The sequence below is a fragment of the Lissotriton helveticus genome, chromosome 2_1 (genome assembly GCF_964261635.1).
Source record: "Lissotriton helveticus chromosome 2_1, aLisHel1.1, whole genome shotgun sequence".
NCBI classification, from domain to species: Eukaryota; Metazoa; Chordata; class Amphibia; order Caudata; family Salamandridae; genus Lissotriton; species Lissotriton helveticus.
The window spans coordinates 1,247,034,979-1,247,057,906 of record NC_136059.1 but is presented as its reverse complement, the minus strand read 5'-3'; the positions used below and the strand labels follow the sequence as shown (position 1 = coordinate 1,247,057,906).

At 48.3% G+C, this 22,928-nt stretch overlaps 1 protein-coding gene across 1 annotated transcript in view; it reads left to right on the top strand.

Moving 5' to 3' along the window:
* Positions 1-22,615, top strand: part of NOA1 (nitric oxide associated 1) — a 125,861-nt gene extending 103,246 nt beyond the window's left edge. The window contains exons 6-8 of the mRNA XM_078676196.1: positions 11,441-11,557; positions 12,106-12,223; positions 21,845-22,615. Of these exons, the coding sequence (XP_078532322.1) occupies positions 11,441-11,557; positions 12,106-12,223; positions 21,845-22,065 (456 nt within the window). The 3' untranslated portion in view covers positions 22,066-22,615. The remainder of the gene's footprint in view (positions 1-11,440; positions 11,558-12,105; positions 12,224-21,844) is intronic.
* The last annotated feature ends 313 nt before the right edge of the window (positions 22,616-22,928 follow it).

Below are 22,928 nucleotides of genomic sequence, written 5' to 3'. Positions count from 1 at the left end.
GCGAACTTGTGCTGCCCTGGGGACAGCATATTCGTCTGAAAAATGGAGCGGCTGCATTGAAGCCACTCCATGTTTTCACTGTGCAGGGGATAACACGTGTAACCAAGTTTTCTGGCATATTGTTATTTAACATTTTATATGTGAGGGAAATTGCTCCTTTACCCAATTCTTCAGTAAACAACCATCCTTCCAGTGGAATGTATTCTGGGTGCTCTCCCCAGGCAGCCCCTCTGCCTGCCACGCATGTCGTACTTGTGTATACTGCAGGAATTGGTTGTCACTCTTCCCATATTCTTGTTGTAGTGAAGAGAACAGCATTATATCCCCCTTTTCCAACAAATCTCCCAACCCTAGAGATCCCAATGATGTTCCAGGGCCTAAACCACTTTAGCCTTACCATCTCCAGGAGCCACGTCCCTTCCCATTTGGGCGTCTTATGAGTGTTCCTACGGCACCATCTTAAGCATTTTGTAGCTTTGCCCCACTCTGTTATGGCTGCCTGGTTGGCCGGGAGTAGAGGCGGCACCTCCTTTCCCCCCCATATAGACCGTGCCCTCCGTTGTGCCTGCTCAAGTCAGAAAGTGATGTGGTCGGGGGGGAGGCGAAGATCCACTTATTGATGGTAATTAGGTGGGCCGCCCAATAGTAAGCTTCCAGATCAGGGAGAGCTATACCCCAAATATAAGAATTCCGTTGTGTCCATAGAGCTATTCTGCGAAGCACGGAGCACACATCCCCGACCAAGCTATTAAAAACCTTCTGGGTAATCTGGTATAGGTATTCTGTAAAACATACGCAGTTTAGGGAGGGAGATCATTTTAATCATAGCTGCCCGTCCCAGTAGAGTGAGGAGCAACCTCCTCCCCACATCATCTCAAAAGGCTTTCGCCACTCTCTCCAACTTCTGCAGATCACCCTCTCCAATGTCAGAAAAATTCCTAATAAGTTTGTGAGCTGCTAGCGTCCGACAGCGTGGGAGCAAGGACATGTCTATTTGACCCCTGGTAAGATATATTACCGACTTATCCCAATTGAATCTATAACCAGAGTATGTCCCTTACTCTTCAAAGAGATAAACGATCAACAAGAGGGACGTGGTCAACTTGGTAATGTAGAGCAGGACCTAAACTGCATACAACAAGTTTTTTTTTCCGGCTCCCCCCCCCTCTGTGCTAGAGAGCGTGAATTCACGCAACCCCAGATGGCACTGCACTATACAGCTAAAGTCTCTATCATAAGTGCAAACAGTAGGTGGGGATAAAGGGCATCCCTGCCCGGTCCCTCTACCAATGGGGATATCCAAAGATACCACCCCATTCACACTAACTGCAAATGGGGCCTCATATAATATTCCTACCCACTTCTGATGCTGGGGACTGAAACTGAACCTCACCAGGATTTGTTCCAAAAAGGCCAGTGCACTGCATCAAACACCTTCTCCACGTCCAGTGTGAGGAAAACACGGGGAGCTGGATGATCCCATCCCTCGGTCATCCGGTTGTGTGCCCATCTTAGGTTATATCTCATTTACCTGCCGGGGATAAAGTCTGGCTGATCTCTATGTATCAGGGACAGAATGACCTCTATGAGCCTCGAGGTCAGTATAGTGGCCAGCAGTTTGACCTCGATATTAAGCAGAGCGATAGGACGGTATGAGTCACATGATTCTTACTGTTTACCTTCCTTGTGGATTACCGCAATAGTGGCCCGTTGGAAGCAATCCTTGCTTTCTGACCCCCCAAAACATAGCAAGCCGGCATATCGGTTATAGAATTCCATTTGGCGCAGGGGCTTTACCAGACTTGAGCTTTGCTATGGCAGACTGGAACTCCGCCAGTTTAATGTCAGCATTTAGTGCGTCTCTTGCTTCTGTGTCCATCATAGGGATATCTATGGATGCCAGATAATGTGCTATCTGGGGCGCCCTGTGCAGTCTTTTAGCCCTGTAGAATTGCCTGTAGTACCAGGCAAATGCTTTGGCGATGCATTCATCCAAATCCTAAATCTCCCGATCATCTCCCACTTTCAGCCGCACCCACCTGGCCACCAGTTCTTCCTACTGAGTCAAACCAGGTGTTCACCAGCCTTATTCCCCATTGTTGAACAAGTGATGCAAGGTGGCCAGCATTTGTTTTGGTGACCCTTCCTGTTCTAAGTTCCTCTACTCGGCTCTCATGAGTTATAGATGTCTAATTCTGAAGGCCTTCAACCCCGGGTCTCCCTCTAGCTCAAAAAGCTGTTGTTCAAGGTATTCCAGAGTCTCCGTCAATTTCCTCTTCTTTTGGGCCACTTAAGGTTTGGACTCTGTCTCGGAGAACCAATTTATATGCCTGACATAATGCAACTTTGGAAGTAATTAAGTCCTTATTTTCCTTGAAATACAACTCTATCCCCTTGCAGCCCCACTGCCACTTCTCAGTCCTGCAGAATCCAGGCGCTAAGTTTCCATTCTGTTCACCCACCTCTACTTCGTTTGCCCAACCAGACCTGCAGAGGGGAGTGATCAGAGAGTTCCCTTGCCAAGTGGTCTGCTTGTTGGATGGTGTCCACTTCCCCAGCCAGGGCTAAGAGATAATATAGCCTGGAGAAAACCCAATGGGCCCCCGAGAAGTATGAATAACGTCTGTCTTTGAGGTGTTGTTGATGCCACAGATTCGAAAGACCCAGCGTTGTAACAAAGTGCTAGAGCGGGGTGTTCTGTGAGACAATTCCCGAAGTCCTGGACCTGTCTAAGTCCCCTGCCATGGCATCATTGAAATCGCCACCTATTATGTGCAGCGAGGAGTTTGCCGCCAGTAATACCTCTAAGTTTCGCCGTTGTGGAGGTTTGCAGGTGAAGTGGGGACATACTCACTAATCCGAGTAACCTCAGTGCGGCCCCAGAACCCTTTCACTCCCACATACCTGCTGTAAAGTCAATCCATTGGTTCACTACCTAGAAGAGGGATTCTTTGTAATAAGGATCACCACCCCCCTGGAGCCAGTGGTATTTTGGGCATGTGCCAGTGTGATCTATACTCTTTTCCCCAGAAAACGACAATGGGTCCTCTGGAGATGGGTTTCCTGTATAAGCATGAGATCAGGCTGCAGCCGTTTGAAGTACTGGGTAGCCAGGCCCCACTTAATTTTATCCCTCAGCCCATCAACGTTCCTGGACAGAACCACAGTGGCTTTGGTGTCTAAGGTAGGATTACATGCCATGACTCAGAGTGTTGATAAATGTTGTGTGTGCAGGAGGAAAACTTGTCCAGAGGGAGGGACTTTTACAACCGAGCGTCCAGGAAAAGCCTTCAGAGAACCCCACAAACCTCAAATTGTTTCTCCACGCCTGGTTTTCTGCATCCTCTGGCCTCCATACTACATCATATCCTTGGTGGTGGCCCTGGCCTCAGTCACCTCCTTCTGGAATCCCTGGACAGTGTCCTCTAGCTCGAAGATTCTGGCTTCGGCCATAGTCACCCTTTCTGCCACGTTGTAGAGATCCTGATGCAGGGGAGAGACTAATGACCGTACATCTCCTACTCTTCCCTTCAAGGCCTCTTGGGAGGCCCGACTCACCAGTAGAAGGGCAACATTGTCCTGCATGATTGTTGTCTCTTCCTCTGCAGGAGTGGCAACCATTTTACCCTGGCGAGGGGGTTTGGGGTCCATATTTTCTGCCATGGTGACAGTTGAAACACCCCTCCCAGCTGGCATGAGAACGGGGGCTCATGAAACACCTTAATGATTGGTAGATTGAGACCGAGAGTCCATAACCAACAGCAACCACAGTCCACAGCAGCAGAGAGGGGCGGAGAGGACTGGCGAACAAGGTGTTGGCAAGGGTGGGGGGAGAGAATCACATGCAGCATCTGTGCCCACTTTTGGTGGGTTATCTGTTAATGAGAGACTAGCTGGCCTTTAGAAAAGTAATCGGTCCAAGGGTAGGGGCGATCAGGGTTTTCCTTAGGCCCACCACTGCAATGCCCAAGGTGATCAGGGACCATCCAATTCTCCCATGCATTCCCTAGGTCAGTTGCCCTGCTGTAAATATGCTAGGGACATAGAAGTGTCCTCCGGCCTGCTCCGAGTCCCAGCAAAGGTATGTAGCCCTCCCATGACATCCAAAAGTCCTCAGCACACAGCCAGACTCAACAGCGAGCCCCCAGAGGGATCCACCTCAGCTGTCTTTGTGTGGATGTGGCATCCACCGTGCCCGCAAGGGCGATCATGCTCACAACAGCGCTCACAGTTCACGCCTGCGTAGATATGTAAGGGCAGAGGACAGCCACTGCATTTAATTCACCATGCGATCCAGTGCCCCCGGTCTGCGGACCCACGAGATGAGTGGGCTCCACCGGAATACCTCTCTCTTAACAGTGCGACCTCGCCGGTAACTCAGGCTTGAAAAATTTACCTCGAAAAACTGACCCAGCACTTGCCCAGGGCACCACCCCAGCAACCAAAGGGTGAGTGCATTGCTGGACACACAGCTCAGTTATGGGGGCTTCCACCACAATCTCGGCAGACTCAGCAGGTGTGGAGGGCCACACATGGGGCGAAGTGGCTGACACTTTGCCCCGGGTAGAGCCTTAGTGATCCATGGGGTGCCTTCAACAGTGTCCATCCCCCAACAGAGCTCTCCAGAGCCTGACAACAGTACTCCTCCAGCACGATGAGATCACAGTCCCCACTCAGGCCAGGCAACCCACCGGGCTAGCAGCAGCCACCTGGGCTCCCCAAGAGGGCAATCCAGTGGCCTTCCATCCAGCTGCAGAAGCTCTGCTCCTCCGGCCTATGTGACCCTCAAGAGGGCATGCTCCAGGCCTCACCCGCGAGCTCAGCGTCATTGTCATATCGAGGACTCCGAGCCCACCCATAGCAATCATAGCATGCCTCTGCATTCGGGGGTCAGCTGCAAGTACTTTGGGGCTAAATTATATCAGATGGCAAGGATATACAAGGATTAAGAATGGGCCAGGCAGGAGGAGGAGCTACGCGGGCATCCAAGATGGACGCGTGAGCACAGAGCTCCCCGGACCTGTGCCACCTCCTACGATTATCCTGGCAACATCCTGATTTCATCGACGAGCTTTTGTTCGCATATCCTCGCTGATTGTCAGACACTTTGAAACATCGAAATTGGACGTCGGGGTCCACTTTTACGCTGTTTCTCCATTCTGAGGCCCACCCTGAGGCGGACCGGGGGTTCGGTTTTGGAGCGAGCCGAGGAGCAGTTGATCAACGGCTGCGAGGGTCCCCGCCGGGTCGACCCCTCCTGACTTTCAGTTTCGATTCCCCAACTCCACTGGTAGGGGTGCAGCTTTTCGCTGGCTTCAATCGTCCCGTTGCCCTCTCTCCTGTGTGGGGCTACCTGCCCACGGCTCCATTTACTTTGGTCTGCAAAGTCTTGGACTTGGTCTTTTTGATTGTTTGGACGCTTGCTCCCGGCCATTTTCACCAGGTCGCAGGGACCCCTCTGGGGTCCCTTTTCCAAGATGGCTACCGGTCAGCCTCTCGAGAAGCGGAAGACCAAGGCTCCTCTGCGTGGCGGCCAACATCAGACCAACACCATGGACCACTATGCACATGCCAAGGGTTCGCCCGGTGCTGTGAGCCGTGTTTCGGACGCCTCTAAGACCCTCTTTCCGGAGACTTCTGACCCGTCCTTGAAGGACGTTATGGGAGCCATTGCCGCCATGCAGGCCTCTATGGGGCAACAATATGAGGCCTTGGTGACCAAGATCGACACGGTGGCCATCGATATCATGCTGATTAGAGCGGATCTTTCGAAAGCCAACGAGAGAGTGGAATCGTTGGGCTTGAAGACCTCCAGTCTGGTCACTGATGTCTCGGATGCCCAAGCGGAACTTGGTAATCTCCGGTCCTCCCATGACCAACTGGCCCGCCGTCTTGAGGATTACGAAAATAGGGCCCGCCGCAACAACGTACGTCTTATTGGCGTTCCGGAAGATTCTGAGACCGAGGGGGCTAATCTCCTGGTTGAAGACCTGATTTCCAACCATTTGGCTCCTGCGGGACTTAGTAAATTTTTTGCTGTGGAACGGGCTCATCGTGTTCCCGGCGGGAAGGCCAAGCTGGGTGCTCCTCCGAGACCCATTATCGCCAGGCTGTTCCATTTTCGAGATTGGGACGCTGTGCTGCAGGCTTCGCGAGACAAAGGACCGGTGAAATTTGAAAATGCCTCTTTTTCCTTTTATCCTGACTATTCGCCGCTTGTTCAGAAGCAGAGACTTGGATTTCAGGGGGTCAAGAGGCGCCTGCGAGACTTGGGTTTGAAATACTCCTTATTGTTCCCCACCAGACTGAGGATTGAGTATCGGGAACGTACATTCTTTTTTGACCGTCCTGATAATGTCAGTGACTGGCTTGATACGCTCCCTGAGGATCATTCCGGACACCCTGGCGGCGCCGGCGGGGGTGTGGCCGAGTGAGGACTTTGCCGGTGGATTCCCGACGTCTGGACTTTTTTGTCAGCTGAGTTTGTCCTTGGGACCTTTTAGACCCTGTTCAGCCCGGGGGTGGCGGGGGGTAAACGGGGACTCTTCCTCCTCCTGGGTTCTTAGCGTAGTTAGTTTCGATATGGGGCGACAGGCACACTGCAAGTTGGGGTGGCTTCTTCGTCTTACGCAGGGGTGCAGGGTGGGGGGAGTACCGTGGGTAAGTTTGTGTGTTTTTGTTTCTTCACGAGGCATCGTATTGATTGTGGTGTTCTATGTGGGTTCTGCTCCTCTCATGCATTGGGGATGGGGGGCGGTGAGTTGAGACTCTTATCCTGGAACCTCAATGGTTTGGGTGACAGGATTAAGCGGGGTGTTGTCTTGAGATACCTTAAGCGGCACTCCCCCGATATTGTCCTCTTGCAAGAGACTCATTTAATGGGGAACGCTTGTCAGGCTCTTAATCGACGTGGTTACCGCCTAGTGGCCCACGCGGGGTTTACCTCTGGGTCTAGGGGGACTGGCATCCTTCTTCGGTCCTCCCTTCCCTTTGCAGTTGATGACGTCACACTTGATGACAGGGGGCGCTATGCTGTGCTCACTGGTAGATGGGAGGGGAGGACCTTGTCCATTCTCTCGGTTTATGTTCCCCCGGGCTTGCAGACCTTAACCTTCGCTGACTTGTGTGTTGTCCTTTTGGGTTTACCGGAAGGGCTTCTGATCCTGGGTGGGGACTTTAACTCTGTTGTATCTGGCGCTTCTGACCGACATCCACCCAGGGACCTGCCTAGGGCGCACAGGTGGCTTACCGACTTCCTGGAGACTTTTGGGCTTGTCGATGCTTGGAGGCTGCTACACCCTACACAGTTGCAGTACACGTTCCACTCTGGGGCCCATGGCAGTTTGTCCCGACTGGACTACTTTTTATTGCCCGCAGTTCAGTCTACTTCTATCAGGGAAGTTCGTCAGCTCCCCAGGGGTATCTCGGACCATTCCCCATTATGGCTCCGTTGCGAGGTTGGTGTGGGAGTCGAGGGTAGAGTGGCCCCGATTAACCCGTGGTACTTTCATGATCCCCGGACCCGCTCCAGCCTTGTTAAAGCCATCGAGAACTATTTTGATGAAAATGTGGGTTCGGTCTCTACATCTGTTTCGTTGTGGGAAGCGTTTAAAACTGTGATACGTGGTCAGTCCCTGTCCATGATTACCGCAGCGAAAAAGGCCGCCACTGTTGAGGTTGTTCGGATAGAATCTGAGATTGCAGCTTTGGAGGAGGATCTTAGTCTTGATGTATCTAGCATAAAGCTTCACGCTCTTGCTTTGAAACAGGCGGACTATAAGGCTCTGGTTACGGATGCAGCGAAAGTGATGTACAGGGAGCAGCAGGGACGATTGTATGACGTGGGTGATAAAACGGGCAAGTTGTTGGCGTGGTTGGATAAGAAGGAGCGAGTGAATCGCGTGGTCCCAGTGGTTGAGAAGCTTGACGGTGAGTGTGTCACAGACCCCGTTGGGATCGTTCAGTGCTTCGCGGATCACTTTGAGACTGTGTACACCTCAGTTTGTGCTCGAGACGAGGAAGACTCTCGTTTACTGCTGCGGGACATAGCTCTGCTTTGCCTTTCTGACTCAGATAGGGATCTTTTGGATGCTCCGCTAACGGTGGACGAAATCGCGGTGGCGATCCGATCGCTCCGCTCGGGTAAGGCGTTGGGCCCCAATGGTTTACCTATTGAGCTTTATAAACTGCGGCCCGACAGAATGGCGCCTTATTTACGGGACATGTTTCTCGAGGCCCTGGAGTCGGGCTCCCTCCCCGTGGACCAGCGACTTGCCACTATTGTCGTTATTCCTAAAGAGGGTAAGCCTCGAGACCGTTGTACCTCCTACAGGCCTATCTCTTTGCTCAACGCCGAACCCAAGATATTGGCGAAAACTCTGGCTAATCGATTGGTCGCTGTGATCGGAGACCTGATCCATCCGGATCAGTCCGGTTTTATCCCGCACCGCAACACTGCCTTGAACCTACGTAGACTCCATGGGGTTCTCGCGAGAGCTGGGACGCTTACGGAACCGCCCATTTTGGTCTCTCTCGACGCTACCATGGCCTTCGACACAATCGAATGGCCCTACCTATGGGCGGCCCTCCTGAAATTCGGGTTTGGGCCAGGCTTTATAGCCTGGGTGAAACTTCTTTACGAACGTCCCCTGGCCCAGGTGGTGGTTAACGGACGAGTTTCTGGCGTCTTTGAGCTTGGACGGGGTACCCGGCAGGGCTGTCCGTTGTCTCCACTGCTCTTTGCTCTCGCTCTTGAACCGCTGGCGGAATGGCTCCGTTGGGAACCGTCCATGCGGGGCATTCGATGGTCCCCTGATTTCGAGGATCGAGTCTCTCTATATGCAGACGATATCCTCCTATATCTTACCTCGCCGCGGAAATCCCTTAATGTACTTTTCGATGTGCTTGCTTCCTTTGGCAAGAACTCCGGTCTCGTTATCAATTGGGCTAAATCCTGCGTCTACGTTTTGGCAGGAGATCTCCCTCCTTTGCCCCGTAGATTTCCAATCCAGGTGGCGAGGACCGGTTTTAAGTACTTGGGGATCTATATTTCCCTAGATCTCGTTCTGCGCTATGACCTCAATCTGTTGCCCCCCCTCCAGCGGCTTACACTTGATGTAGCTCGCTGGCGTAAGTTGCCATTGTCGCCCCTCGGCAGAGCGGCGCTCTTTAAAATGATGTCTTTGCCCCGTTTCTTGTACGCGCTACAGAACTCCTTTGACCCGATTGCCTCCAGCTACTTTCGTGAAGTGGAAAATCTGCAGAGGAAACTTATCTGGGACGGACGTGCCCGTATTGCCTTATCCAAGCTCACACTTCCGTGGTACGATGGCGGTATAGCCCTCCCGGACATTAGACGTTATTACTGGGCGTCCCAACTCAGCGCAATTAACCACGCAACTTACGCTCCGGGCCCATCTCCGGCTTTTTCAATGGATAGGCTTCTCCTCCCGGGAGGGTCTTTTAGTAGAACGCTGTACTCCGGTGGTCGCCGTGGAGCGCTGACCGGTCCCACTAAGATTGCTGTGAGAGTGTGGCGTGATGCGTCTGCGGCCCTGGGCTGGAGTGGTAGATTCACTCGGGCCACCCCCCTGTATGACTCGGAATGTTTGGGTTCACTGTGGCGGACGAAAGGCTTTGACAAATGGGACATAATTGGCATCTGTAGAGTAGGTGACTTGTGGTCGAAGGGGACGGTCAAGTCCTTTGATGCACTGCGTCTGGAATATGACCTGGGCGGTACTGAATTCTTTCGATACGCTCAGGTCCGTCACGCTTTATCTGTGTTCCCTGTGGGTACTGATATCCCTGAATCGTCCCCTTTGGAGGACCGCATTCTGGATGGACATGTGCCTGATAGTACGATCTCCTTAATTTACAAAAAGCTCATTAACAACAGAGCAGATTTCCTGATGCGCCTTAGAGAAGCATGGTGCTCTGACGGCCTGGAGTTAGACGACGAGGATTGGCAATCAGCTTTGTCCTCGCCTAAGGAGGTCGCTATCCCTGCCCGTTTGCGGTTTGTCCAATTGAAGATACTACACAGGGTGTATGTCACTGGGCCTTGCTTGGTTCGGATTGGGTTTTCCATGGATGGGTCATGCAAGCGTGGCTGTGGTATGACTGGTACCTTTCTTCACATATTGTGGGAGTGCCCGGTGATGGTACGATTCTGGGCCCGAGTGCACGATGTTATGAGGATTGTTACGGGTGTGTCTCTGCTGCCCGAAGCCAGGCGTTGCCTGCTTAATGTTTGGGAGCCTAATGATTACAACTCCGCACAAATTATCTGGGCGACCCTTGGTAATATGGTTGCTAAAAGGGACATTGCCCAGCTTTGGGGTTCGCATAGGCCACCTACCCTGTCCGCCTGGAAAGACAACATGGATTGGTGCATGTTCCGAGAAAAGACTGTGTACCTTTCCCGGGGACGTCCCAAGAAATGGGGTCATGTCTGGTCCCAATGGAACACGTATCGGGGTAATATATGCACTCCCCCCCACGATTTGTCTGCTGATGTGTCCCTGTCCCCCTAATTGGCGTTCATTCGTTATCACTGATGCATTTGTTGCTTGTCTCCTCGCTTGCCCCTACCCCTATTTTCACTGATTGTCATGTGTTGATTTTATCTTGAGCTCCGCCCACATGGATCCATGATATTGCTCTGTATATATTTTCTGCCTTGTGAAGTATTGTTTGTTATTTGTTACTGTTCAATAAAAGTTTATAAAAAAAAAAAAAAAAAGAATGGGCCAGGCAAAGAGCGTCCGATGTGGTCGCCATGTTGGCACCCTGCCGCTCTAACACCTTAGATCGGCGGCAGCCACCACTGACGAGGCCAAGTCATTGGTGTTGCATAGATTGGACATCTGAAGACATAGTTCACCTTCTGCATCGGAGACATCTGACCATGAAGGACATGTCTGAACTAATGCCACAAGAGAGCTATTTGGTTTTACCAATCAGCATGAAGTTTGGAAAAAATGGACCTGATTGTGAGCACTGAGCATAAATACTAACTACCCTGTTCACGTGTCTCAAGTAAGACAAAAAAGAAAATGTTTGTGTACCCTGGTTGTGGATGAAAAATGGAAATCATTTTTGGGTAGGAAAAATCTTAGTTATGAAATATAAACAATTATCTTTCACCACAAGTAACCCGTAAAGAGGTCAAATCATCATTTCAGAGCCTTTTATTCTTGGAATAGGAGGTTATACTGTAATAACTTAATGTTGATTGTCTTCGTCATGTTGAAAAAAATATATCATTGGTGAAGTGCCCAAATACTCCCTCCATGAAAAGTCATTCTGACAGGTGAAGTTGAAACTTTGGTACAAGTTGAAGAAAATACACTTTTAAGTTAGAACTTCTAATGAGAAAAGCTCTAGCTTTATTTCAGCGAGTTACTTTTAAAGAAATTTCAAAACTATGGTTTTACAGGGAGAAAAGTCGGCCTGGTTCTCTGTGGTTGCTTCGAACCTGTTGCCAGTGCATATCACACCTTTGGAGAAAGCAGATGCCATCTATGAAAACCATGCTGGGAAAACGTTACTCGGGGTAAGCCACCATACTTGTTTTAAAATTCCCCAGTAATTGTAAGAATACAGAAATGAAAAAAATGGTAAAGTATTGGTTACTTTCAGAAAAAATTGAAAGTTCATAATTTTCATTTATGAAGACTCATGAAAGTTGTGTTTGTTGATGTTATATTCTTATTGCAAATGTTTACAAAAGACACAAATTGGAAGGGGAAATTTGGTTGATTCATGCAATGGAGAAACTTTCGGCCATTATTCATGACACACGTGCAAAATTTGACAAATTATGGAGAGTGTTTCATATAGACCTATCAAGAGACCGGAGGGATGGCCTTATCGGCTACTCGTTCACCAAGGGAGGTGGGGTGGGGTGGGGGGAGGGGGTTTGGGGTGTATGGCAGACACCAGGAACTGCTGCCTGCGGGAGGGGCGATGACGTTTGCATTGCCCTTATTACAAAAATACGCTTGTATAGGTAAAATTTGATTCCTATTGTATTGTTTACATTCAAGCAACGTGATTGTCTTCTTAGGCACCCTTCTTTTTACACACTGTTGTACATTGTAGGTCCCAATGGGAGGAGAAGAACGGATGAAGGAGTTCCCACCCCTTGTTCCTGAAGAGATCACACTGCAGGGCATCAGTACGCAAGAGGCAGTGGCTGATATTAAGTTTTCCTCAGCAGGTAACTCAACATATTTGTCCTTCAAGTTCCCACATTGGAAAGCCCATGACAGGAATATTGACAAATGCACATACCGAATCCCTACCAGTACAGTTGGTGCAAGCATCATTATTCCCAACGTCTCTCACAGAGAGTCAGTAGTGTAAATATCAGCTTCCAAATGGGATTATTAACTGCTACTATGTCAAACAAAAATAGTTTTCCACTGTTGTGACGTCACAAGGAATTAAAGGCTGCACTGGCAGAGCTATCTGCTGTGAGGGAGAGTAAAGAGCACAACTTCAGGGCCGAAAGAGAAGGCGGTGAGGTGGGTGGCAGGAAACCTGTGGGGTTTTTTCAATTTAGGTGTGGGAAGTTAACTGTATATGTTGGTATGGCTGGATTGCGGGTTGTTTTTCATTTAGGTTAGAAAGAGAGGGTAAGCGCAAAGCATATCAGAGATGGGTGGCATGAAACCTGTTTTGTTGTTCAATATGTGGGAAGGATAGGAAAGGTCAATGATCAGGGTAGTTTGGGAGGGTGGCAGGAGGCCAGATACAATGGCGAGGGAGAATGGCTAGAGGGTAATGCGGTAGGTGGAAGGATGCCAGGTTTCATATGTATGGCTACCTCATGACTACTGTACTCCTCCAGATGATGACAGCCTGGGTGGTGCAATGAAGAGGTCATACATAACAAAGTTAAAGACGGGCAAGTGTAAATAAAGAGGATCTTATTCCCCTCAGTGTTGTGAGTGACATCATAGACAACTCAAGCTTTGGTCAAGTGGTCTATTTAATATCACTCAAAACACCCATAAAATAAATCCCCATTATTTACATTTATCCATTTATATTTCTATAACGGTCATGTCAGATAGGCGAATGAGTTCCATAGGTGTATGGCATGTAAAATGTTGAAGGCCAAGTAGCTTTACAGGTACCGTAATTGAAGGAAACAGAGACTACATTGTCTTCGCAGTGGTCACCCACATTAAATGTCGATTTCTATAAATTAATTTTGGTCATTGACTGTACAAATACTTGGTCTAATCTGACATGGATTCTGCCAACTAATAACTTTTTAATGTGAAAATTAGGTGCTGGTCTTGTTCTGAATTCTGAAAGCCACTTCATTGTGCGAAAGTGCCTATGTAGCAGTATGACCAAACAAGTCCTAAATCCAAGACGATGGCTTTGGGTCGATGCATTTGTAACCCTCTCATCCAAAAGGATACTATCAGTAGTCCTAAAAAGCGGTTAACTCCATAATAAAGAAGGTGTCTACAAATATTTGTAAAGGACTGGTGATTTATATCAAATCTTGTATTCAAGGGATGTGCATTCCAGAATTTAAGGGTGATCGCGGACAATCTTCTGCCTTCTGTCACTCAAATTTGGATGTTAATCCTTGAAGAAGAGTCGGAATGCTAGGATTCAAAGTGCATTTAGGGGTTTGAGAATTACTAAATTCTCTAAGGTAAGGGATGTTGAGGCACGGAGGCCAATAAGCATGAGGCAAAGACACTTTCACCCATATTGTAACAGGAGCCAGTGTGAGCTTTAAGTTGGATATGCAGGATATCCTCCAAAATGCTGCTTGTATTTTATTTACCATCATGGACAAAAAGCATATGTTCGAGGCATGTGGGCTGCTGAATTCATATCTGTGCATAGATCGCCGCCTAGTGTTGGGTCCGGATGATTGCACTTTGTTGTCTTGGAAGAGTCTTCGAAGTATTACGAGATAGGTGACTCCTCCCCTAGACTACAGTGCGCATGGGCATCCTCTCCATCCTCAGATTGTTTTTTTCCGCCATTGGGTTCGGATGCTAACTCCAACTTCGGAATTGAAAACAAAACTTTCTAAAGGCCAAAAGGCCTTCGGCTTCGACGGTATTATTCTCGCTCGGTACCTCTCTACTCGATCCAACTTTCCATCTCCCATAGGTCGTCGACGCGGGCCTTTGGGCCTTTTCGACGCCACGTGAGCCGACCGTTGATGGAAAGAAGCCCTTTTAAAAGGTGCCCACAATGCCACTCCAAGTTCCCACATACTGACAAACACTCAGTATGCAACAAGTGCCTTTCCCCAGACCATAGGGAAGAAAACTGCCAGGCCTGCGCCCAGTTTCGATCAAAGAAAACGATACGGATCCGACGGGCCGCTAGGCAAGAAATGCAGCGACAGGCACCGGAACCGGACAACATCTTCGATGATGAAGAGGACCTACCGGACGCTCAAGACTCGGACCTAGAGATCGTCACCGTCTAGGACTACTCGGACTCCGACTACTCGGACTCCGATGACGAGATCCCGCCGGAGCAAATCGTGAGTACACAGCCCCCGACACCAATAAGCCCGTTACCGATGGCTCCGGTCGAGGCATCGCCAAAAGGCCTTAGCCAAGATCATAAAAAAGTTTCGCCAGCCCCGCCATCCGGCTCGACTCCCAAATCGAAACCGAAACCTTCAGAGACCCCAGGGCCCAGTAACATCACCCCGAAGAAGGTTCCAGAGCCTAAAAAAGTCATCGACCCGAAGGGCGTCGAACCGAAAAACGAAGGGCGTCGAACAGAAAAAGGCCATACAGCCAAAAAGCGTCGAGCCTAAAAAGACTGTCGAACACAAGAAGGCCGCTCCGCCAAAAAAAGTCGACCCCGAACAGATAGTCAAACCGAACAGGGGCACGCAGCCTAAGGGCGCCGAACCGAAGAAGGTCGCCGACCCGAACAAGACTTCCGCTCCAAAATCCATCGACCCGTCCAAGGTCGCGGACAAAAAGGGAGCCGTACCGAAGCCCGTAGCACGACCGGACAAAGCTGTTGACCCAAAGCTAAGTGCTCCGAAGACACCAGTCGATCCGAAAAAGAACGTCGACTCGGGACAGGACATTCATCCCAAAAAGCCTACGGAGCACAAAAAACGTGTCGAGCCGAAAGCTCCAGTCGACCCCGAATCGCTCGTTGACCCCGAACAAGGGCCCGAGCCGAAGAAAAGCAGGAAAACCCCAAAAGTCGTCGAGAAAGAAAGTGTTACTGACCCAAAAAGGTCTAACACCCAACCCAGGACTGTAGAGGAAGAACTCTTCCACCCAGATCCATCAGACGACCAAGCTAAAATATACATCAATCCAGACACTGGTAAAGTTACCATTCTGCACAGAAAGAAGAGGCCTGTGGACTCTGGCTCACATTCCCCTATTCCATTAAAGAAAAAGGACTTTGGGACTTCTCCCTCTAGACCCTTTATTCCTTTTCAGCCTATCATGCCTACTACACCCTTTCATCCTTACATTGCTTACTCTCCTTCTCACCATGGGGAAAATGAGGGTAACACGGGGGTTGAGCCACAAACTCTGTATGATTTCCCACAAGAACCTCAACCACAAGAGGAACCATGGGAGGAGCCATCAGACCCTTACAACACCCACCCCATCCCTGATGTACCCTCTTATCCTACTAAGCCGTCACCTACAGATGACACCATAGTGTTCAATCAACTCATAGACAGGGGGAGCACAATTCCACAATGTAGATATGCATAATGACCCTGTTGAGGAAGACTTCCTATTTGACACCTTCCCCACTTCAGAAAAAAGTGTTAGAACACTTCCCATGTTAAAGGGAGTTCTAAAACATGCACCTGACATATTTAAAGATACAGCCAGGGCACGGGTAATCAACCCCAGAATAGAAAAAAAGTATAGGGCAGCTCCGACAGACCCTACTTACATCAGGGGACAGTTACCACTAGACTCACTGGTAGTGGCCAATGCACGTAAACGGGCCAACTCCCAAACAGGGGAAGCACCTCCCCCTGATAAAGAGTCAAAAATACTGGAAGCATCAGGCAAAAGGGTAGCAGCACAAGCCTCCAACTCATGGAGGATTGCTAATACACAAGCCCTACTGGCTCGTTACGACAGGGCGCATTATGATCAACTCGAAAGCCTAATGCAACACCTGCCTGAGCCCTTTAAAGCACAAGCTAATGACCTCATACAAGAGGGAAAATGTATAACAAATGCCTCCATCAAATGCGTGTTTGACGCAGCAGACACTGCAGCTAGGTCAATTAACACTAGCGTCCTATTACGCAGACATGCATGGCTGCGTATTTCCGGGTTTAAGAATGAGGTACAGTCCACCATTCTTAACCAACCTGTCAATCAAGATTTCCTATTTGGCCCTGCTGTCGACACCAATTTGGATAAAATGAAAAAAGACACAGAAACCGCAAAATCAATGGGGGCATTGCAATTTCAACACAGAGGCTCCTTTCGGCGCTCCTCATACAGGGCAACTACACGAGGAAATACCTCGCAAACATCTGCCTCATACAAAAATAACATACAAGGTTCCTTCACAAAGAACACAAACAGAGGAGGTTATAGGGGCAACAGTAACAAGGGAAGAGGGCGTGGAGGCAATAACACTAGAGCCTCCACTGCCGCAAAACCGTGACTTCATTACGCTGCCTCCAGACCACATAACACCAGTCTGAGGCAGACTCCAACAGTTCCTACCTGTCTGGCACGCAATTACCACAGACAAGTGGGTGAGAGAAATTATCCAGTTTGGTTATTGCCTAGAACTGACTTCTACACCACCAAACATACCACCCAGACATCGTCCTATGTCCACGGAACACATCACCCTGCTCCAACAAGAGGTGAAATGCATGCTGGAAAAGGGGGCCATAGAGCAAGTCCCTTTCCACCAGCAAGGGACAGGAGTATACTCCCTATACTTCCTTATTCCCAAGAAGGACGGCTCCCTCATGCCAATATTGAACCTCAGACCCCTAAATCAATCTATACTATCGGAACACTTCCATATGATCACACTACAGCAAGTGCTCCTGTTGCTCCAACAAGGAGATTTCCTAGCAACACTGGACCTCAAGGATGCGTATTTTCACATACCCATCCATCCAGCCCACAGAAAATACCTCAGGTTCACAATAGAAGGTCAACACTACCAATTCAAGGTTTTGCCCTTCGGGGTTACCACGGCTCCAAGAGTGTTTACAAAATGCTTAGCGACAGTGGCAGCACATCTCAAACACTTCAGTTGCTACACAGCCTAGGGTTCTCTGTCAACTACCCAAAATCGCATCTGCAACCACCCCACACACAGCAGTACCTGGGAGCCACTATAAATACCTCAGTGGCAAAAGCTTATCCAAACTCAGCAAGGATAGCCAGCATGCAGATACTCATTCGGAAATTCCTGCCACAACACACTCTGCCAGCTCAAGTCTTTATGCAGCTCATAGGCATGATGGCCTCCTGCATATTCATTGTCCCCCATGCCAGACTTCAAATGCGCCCATTACAAGAATGCCTAGCACGGCAATGGAACCAGGCTCGAGGACAACTAAAAGACCTAGTGTTGGTAGACAGTCGCTCTCACAACTCTCTGCAGTGGTGGAACCCACAAAACCTTTCCAAGGGGCGACTGTTCCAAGAGCCGGTTCCACAAATAGTACTAACAGCAGACGCATCACTGACAGGCTGGGGAGCCCATCTCCTTCAATACACAGTGCAAGGGCTCTGGACAAACAAACAGAAAAAGCTACGTATCAACCAACTAGAATTGCTAGCGATATTTCTCGCCCTGAAAGCATTTCAGAAGTACTTGTACAGCAAGACATTGTTGATCCGGACGGACAACATGACCGCAATGTACTATATCCAAAAACAGGGAGGGACACACTCTCCACAGCTGTCCCATCTGGCACAAAGCATATGGGGTGGGCAATTCCCCCCCCAAAAAAATTCTCCTAGCAGAACACCTTCCAGGGAAGGACAATCCGATTGCCGACCTGCTCAGCAGGCACAGCCAACAACTACACGAATGGGAGATTCACCCCCAAGTTCTCCAGTCATTCTTCGAAGAATGGGGTCACCCAGATATAGACTTGTTTGCCACAAACGAAAACTCCAAATGCCAGTACTTTGCCGCCAGGTTCCCACATCTGTTGTCACAGGGCAATGCGATATGGATGAACTGGTCAGGCAGATTTGCGTACGCTTTTCCCCCAGCACCGCTGATCCCGCTGGTGGCACGCAAACTGCGGCAACACCCACTCACTCTAATCCTGGTTGCTCCCACATGGGTGAGACCGTGGTACACAACGTTCCTAGAACTTTCAGTAGTTCCTCATCAAAGACTGTGCCTTGCTCCCCATCTTCTAACTCAGAACCATGGAGAAATCAGACACCCAGATCCCAATCAGATGAACCTAGCGATCTGGCTCCTGAGGTCTTAGAGTTCGGATACCTTAACTTGCCCCCAGACTGCATGAACATCATTAGGGAGGCAAGACGACCAACCATACGAGCGTGCTATGCAGCTAAATGGAAGAGATTTGTTATTTACTGCAACAATAACCAAATCAACCCATTAGACGCTTCCATATAAAACATTATATGTTACCTGCTGCATTTACAAAGATGTAACTTAGCATACTCTTCTATAGGACTACACCTCGTTGCTATAGCAGCATACCTTCAAAACAGGCAACACCTTTCACTGTTAGTACCAGCAATCAAAGCCTTCATGGAGGGTTTAAAAAGGGTGATCCCTCCAAGACACCCCCCTCTCCAGTCTGGAATCTAAATATAGTACTTACCAGACTTATGGGCCCTCCCTTCGAACCTCTATACTCATGCGAACTACAATTCTTAACGTGGAAGGTTGCATTCTTGGTTGCCATTACCTCACTCAGAAGAGTGAGTGAATTACAAGCATTAACAATCCAAGAACCTTTCATGCAAGTACATGCCAACAGGGTGGTTCTTAGAACCAACCCTAAGTTCATGCCTAAGGTTGTATCCAATTTCCATATCAACCAATCAATAGAACTGCCAGTATTCTTTCAAAATCCACAGTCAGTAGCTGAGAGAGCTCTACACACATTAGATGTGAAAAGAGCCCTACTTTATTACATAGACAGAACTAAATCATTTAGAAAGACAAAAAAACTATTTGTTGCTTTTGCACCACAACACAAAGGAAATCCTATTTCAAAGTCCGGAATAGCCAGATGGATAGTTAAATGCATTCAAATATGTTATCAAAAGGCAAAACGCACTTTAACCGTCCCCCCAAGAGCACACTCTAAGAGAACAAGCATTTGCAATGCAATGGGTCTCGCATTAGGAAAGTTTGAGCTATTGGTATTGTAAATGGCAAAGTTTTTATTTATGTTTTTTTTTTTTTTTAAATAGCTAAATTAATAGCTTTGTCATTTACAATGCCAATAGTTATAACTTTCGCAAATGTGATACCTATAGCATTTGTAATGCAATATGTTTTGTATTTACATGACTTAGATGGCATCCCAGAAGCGCAACAGAAGCATCTAAAAAAGGAAACATTTGAAAAATAAAGGAACAAGCTTCTTGGTAAAGCACAGAGAGTAAGCTTTCCTATGTCAGTGCATACTTACGTGTGCAGTTATGTCCTAGTGAAAACACTGCACACTGTGATGTTGTTATATGCCTTACACTGCGTGCAAAGTTTTCAATAACGAACTGTACAATATCCACCGTGCCAAGTCTTCATTACATGGGCATTCTTACTGGTCTCCGAGTAATGGTTAATGTAAGGCAGCCATTTGAAAAATAAAAATATTATTGCTTTTTAACTGAGTCCAGCAGCCAAGAATACCGTTGTCAGTACTTCATTACCTTCCCTATCATCTCTTCCATCACAGCCACCGCATGCAGAAACAAATGTACTGCAGTTATCAATAGCCAATATATTTACGGTAATTTCAAGAATAACTGAATTAGTTTGTGGGTGACCTCCCTTGCTGAAAGAGATGACAGAAGTATGGGCCAGCAGTAAAGGGAGCCCTTTGTCCGGAATGTCGTGGTGTTGATGACCTTTCTTATTTAGCTTGATTTCTCTGAAGCAAAAAAGGTGACATTTGAAGAAACGCAAATGCACTACGTCTGCTTGTGTCTTGATTTTAGGATGTAGGTTAGGCAAGCAAGGATGTATTCCAGTGTGAAAGCGATCTATTTTTAATGTTTTAATGAATCTGCAGATCAGTAATGTGTGTGGCGATATAGCCCCTTTCTCCAACATTCCTCAATTATGTCAAATGCTTCAAATCCGAGCAGAGCAAAAATACTTTCCTGACCAAATGCATTTTTACTGGTCCCTTCTGTATGCCTGTCTTGCCTTAAGCAAAAAAAACGGAAGTCAGGCACTTTTGCCTGAGACGGGGGTGGGGCCTGCAATCCGGCAGGAAGTCCCGCCCGCCGCCGCCGAGGAAGAAGTGGAGCCGGCCGACTGATCGCCTCTCCGCAGCCCGGGGCTCCCAGGTGCTGGAGGGAGCCCCGGAAGTGAAGTCCTGCCCCCTGGTACCAGCGCTGCCGTAGATGACACTGAACACGCCGAAAGAGCCCGGTAAGTGGTGGGGGTGGGGGCGGGTGGGGGGGCATGTGTGTGTGTGCGCGCACGCGCGGGGGGGGGCTGTGTATGTGTGTGTGTGCGTGCGTGTGTGTGTGTATGTGTCTTGGAGTGCGTGCGTGTGTGTGACTGGGGGAGGGGGTGTGTGTGCGTGCGTGTGTCTGTCTGTATGCGCGCGCATGTGTACGGCGCGGGACGGGACGTGCGCGTTCGCGCACACAAATCCAGGAAGAAAGCGCGTTCCACTTTCTTGTCCGTCCTTCCCCCCCCCCAGACTGATCACTATACGTCTCCAGCTGGACACATGCATCCTTGCGGATGCATTACCAGCGAGACCCAAAAATGGGGGCATCCATGGCTTTCCTAGGAAATATTCCTCTTGAAGACATCTGTAAGGCAGCCACATGGACACCATACACACTTTCACAAAAGACTACTATGTAGACGTGCAAGCAAAACAGCAAGCTGCTATAGGCCAGGCTGTCCTCAAAACTCTTTTTCAAACTGCTGCAGCTGGCACAGGTAGCCACCGCTAGAGGAGATACTGCTATACAGTCTATGCACAGATATGAATTCAGCAGCCCACATGCCTCGAACGGAATATGCTACTTACCAGTATGCATCTTTTCTTGGCATGTAGGGCTGCTGACATTCATATCACCCGCCCTCCTCCCCGGTGCCTGTCGCAGCTGCAGCATTATCTTTGGCATAGCCATCTCTTACTTTCCTATCTCCATCTCTGCCACAATGGCGAAAAACAATCTGAGGATGGAGAGGATGCCCATGCGCACAGTAGTCTAGGGGAGGAGTCTCCTATCTCGTGATACTTCGAAGACTCTTCCAAGACAACAAAGTGCAATCATCCGGACCCAACACTAGGTGGCGATCTATGCACAGATATGAATGTCAGCAGCCCTACATGCCAAGAACAGATGCATACTGGTAAGTAGCATATTCCATACAATTATTTGTTTCTATGCACCCAATTAATAAGAGGTACAAATAAAATTATATGCCCCTATTCAAACCGGACTCAAACTAAAAGCCTTCTTACAAAATAAGAAAATTGGTCAATACCATGTCTTTCAAGAGCAGAGGTTTTTTTTCCATATACAAGCGTTAAGTGACGCAGAAAGGAAATGTAAGCAGTTTAATAAATTCAACCTTTCGGACTATTTTAATCATGTTTTTTTCTTGCTCTTTTTCTATACAGGTTGGGTCGCTGTCACTGCTCATTCTGAAGACCGTCTGCATTTGAGGGGCTATACCCCAAAGGGAACCGCCCTAACAGTGCGCCAACCTCCTCTTTTACCGCACATAGTTAACGTCAAAGGAGAGCGCCTACGGAAAAGTCCAGCGTATGCGACCAAAAAACCACCACCGCTTGTAAGCAACCTGCGCTTAAATCAAAATCGACAGCCAGCTAAGAAATAAGAATGGTGGAAACCAAAAAGCAGGGGGAAGATAAACCTGTACAACTGCTGTTCTTGACAGACCAGATCAGATTGTTCAAAGATCTTTGGCAGCCTGCTGAAATGCAGCAAGATGTTTTGAACATCACTTCTGTTAATCCTCCTTACTGGGTTGCTTGTTATTTGGAGCAAAGAAAGTGGATTCTCTGTGTTGCAGACAGTAATAAACTGCTGATGCTCATCTAGGCTTTAATGAAAACCGGTTTATTTTCTGATTTTATGGAATCAGATGAAACTTTGCTTCAAAGTGAAAAGAGGATTTGTTTCACATTGCAATGAAACTGGACTTGCAAGGCAAACCAAAAGTTGTGCTGGTTCAGACGTCTGCTGGTTTTCTGTCAAAAACCTGAAAGCTGTTGTACTGATTTGAGTTTTTCAAGATCTCTGCAAAATGGGTATGGCTGTGATGTTTGAACTCCTCAGCTTTTCTATTAACATTAAAAAAGCAAGACCGATTCTAACCTGCTAAGAGTCAGCGACGCTTAATAAAAGGACTATTTCTATTTTTTAAAGAGCTTTCTCAATCATTTATTTTTAAATTGCAAACTTCAAATGGCATTAGAGTTGTGTAGCCCCATCTGTTGTATTGAATACTCTGACCAAGGATGCACTCTACGGCTATGTATCAGCTTACTATGCATCAGTTTTAATACATACAATATTATACATTTAATTATGTTGCACAAAAGTTGTGTGCTATTGTACAGGTGCATCAGTAACAAAACAGGAAACTTCAAAACAAAAAGTAAGGAAATATCTGTCATATGTTCTATTTCCCTCATGTACGAAGGATTAGGGCAGCGGAGTGAAATATCCAAACTGGTG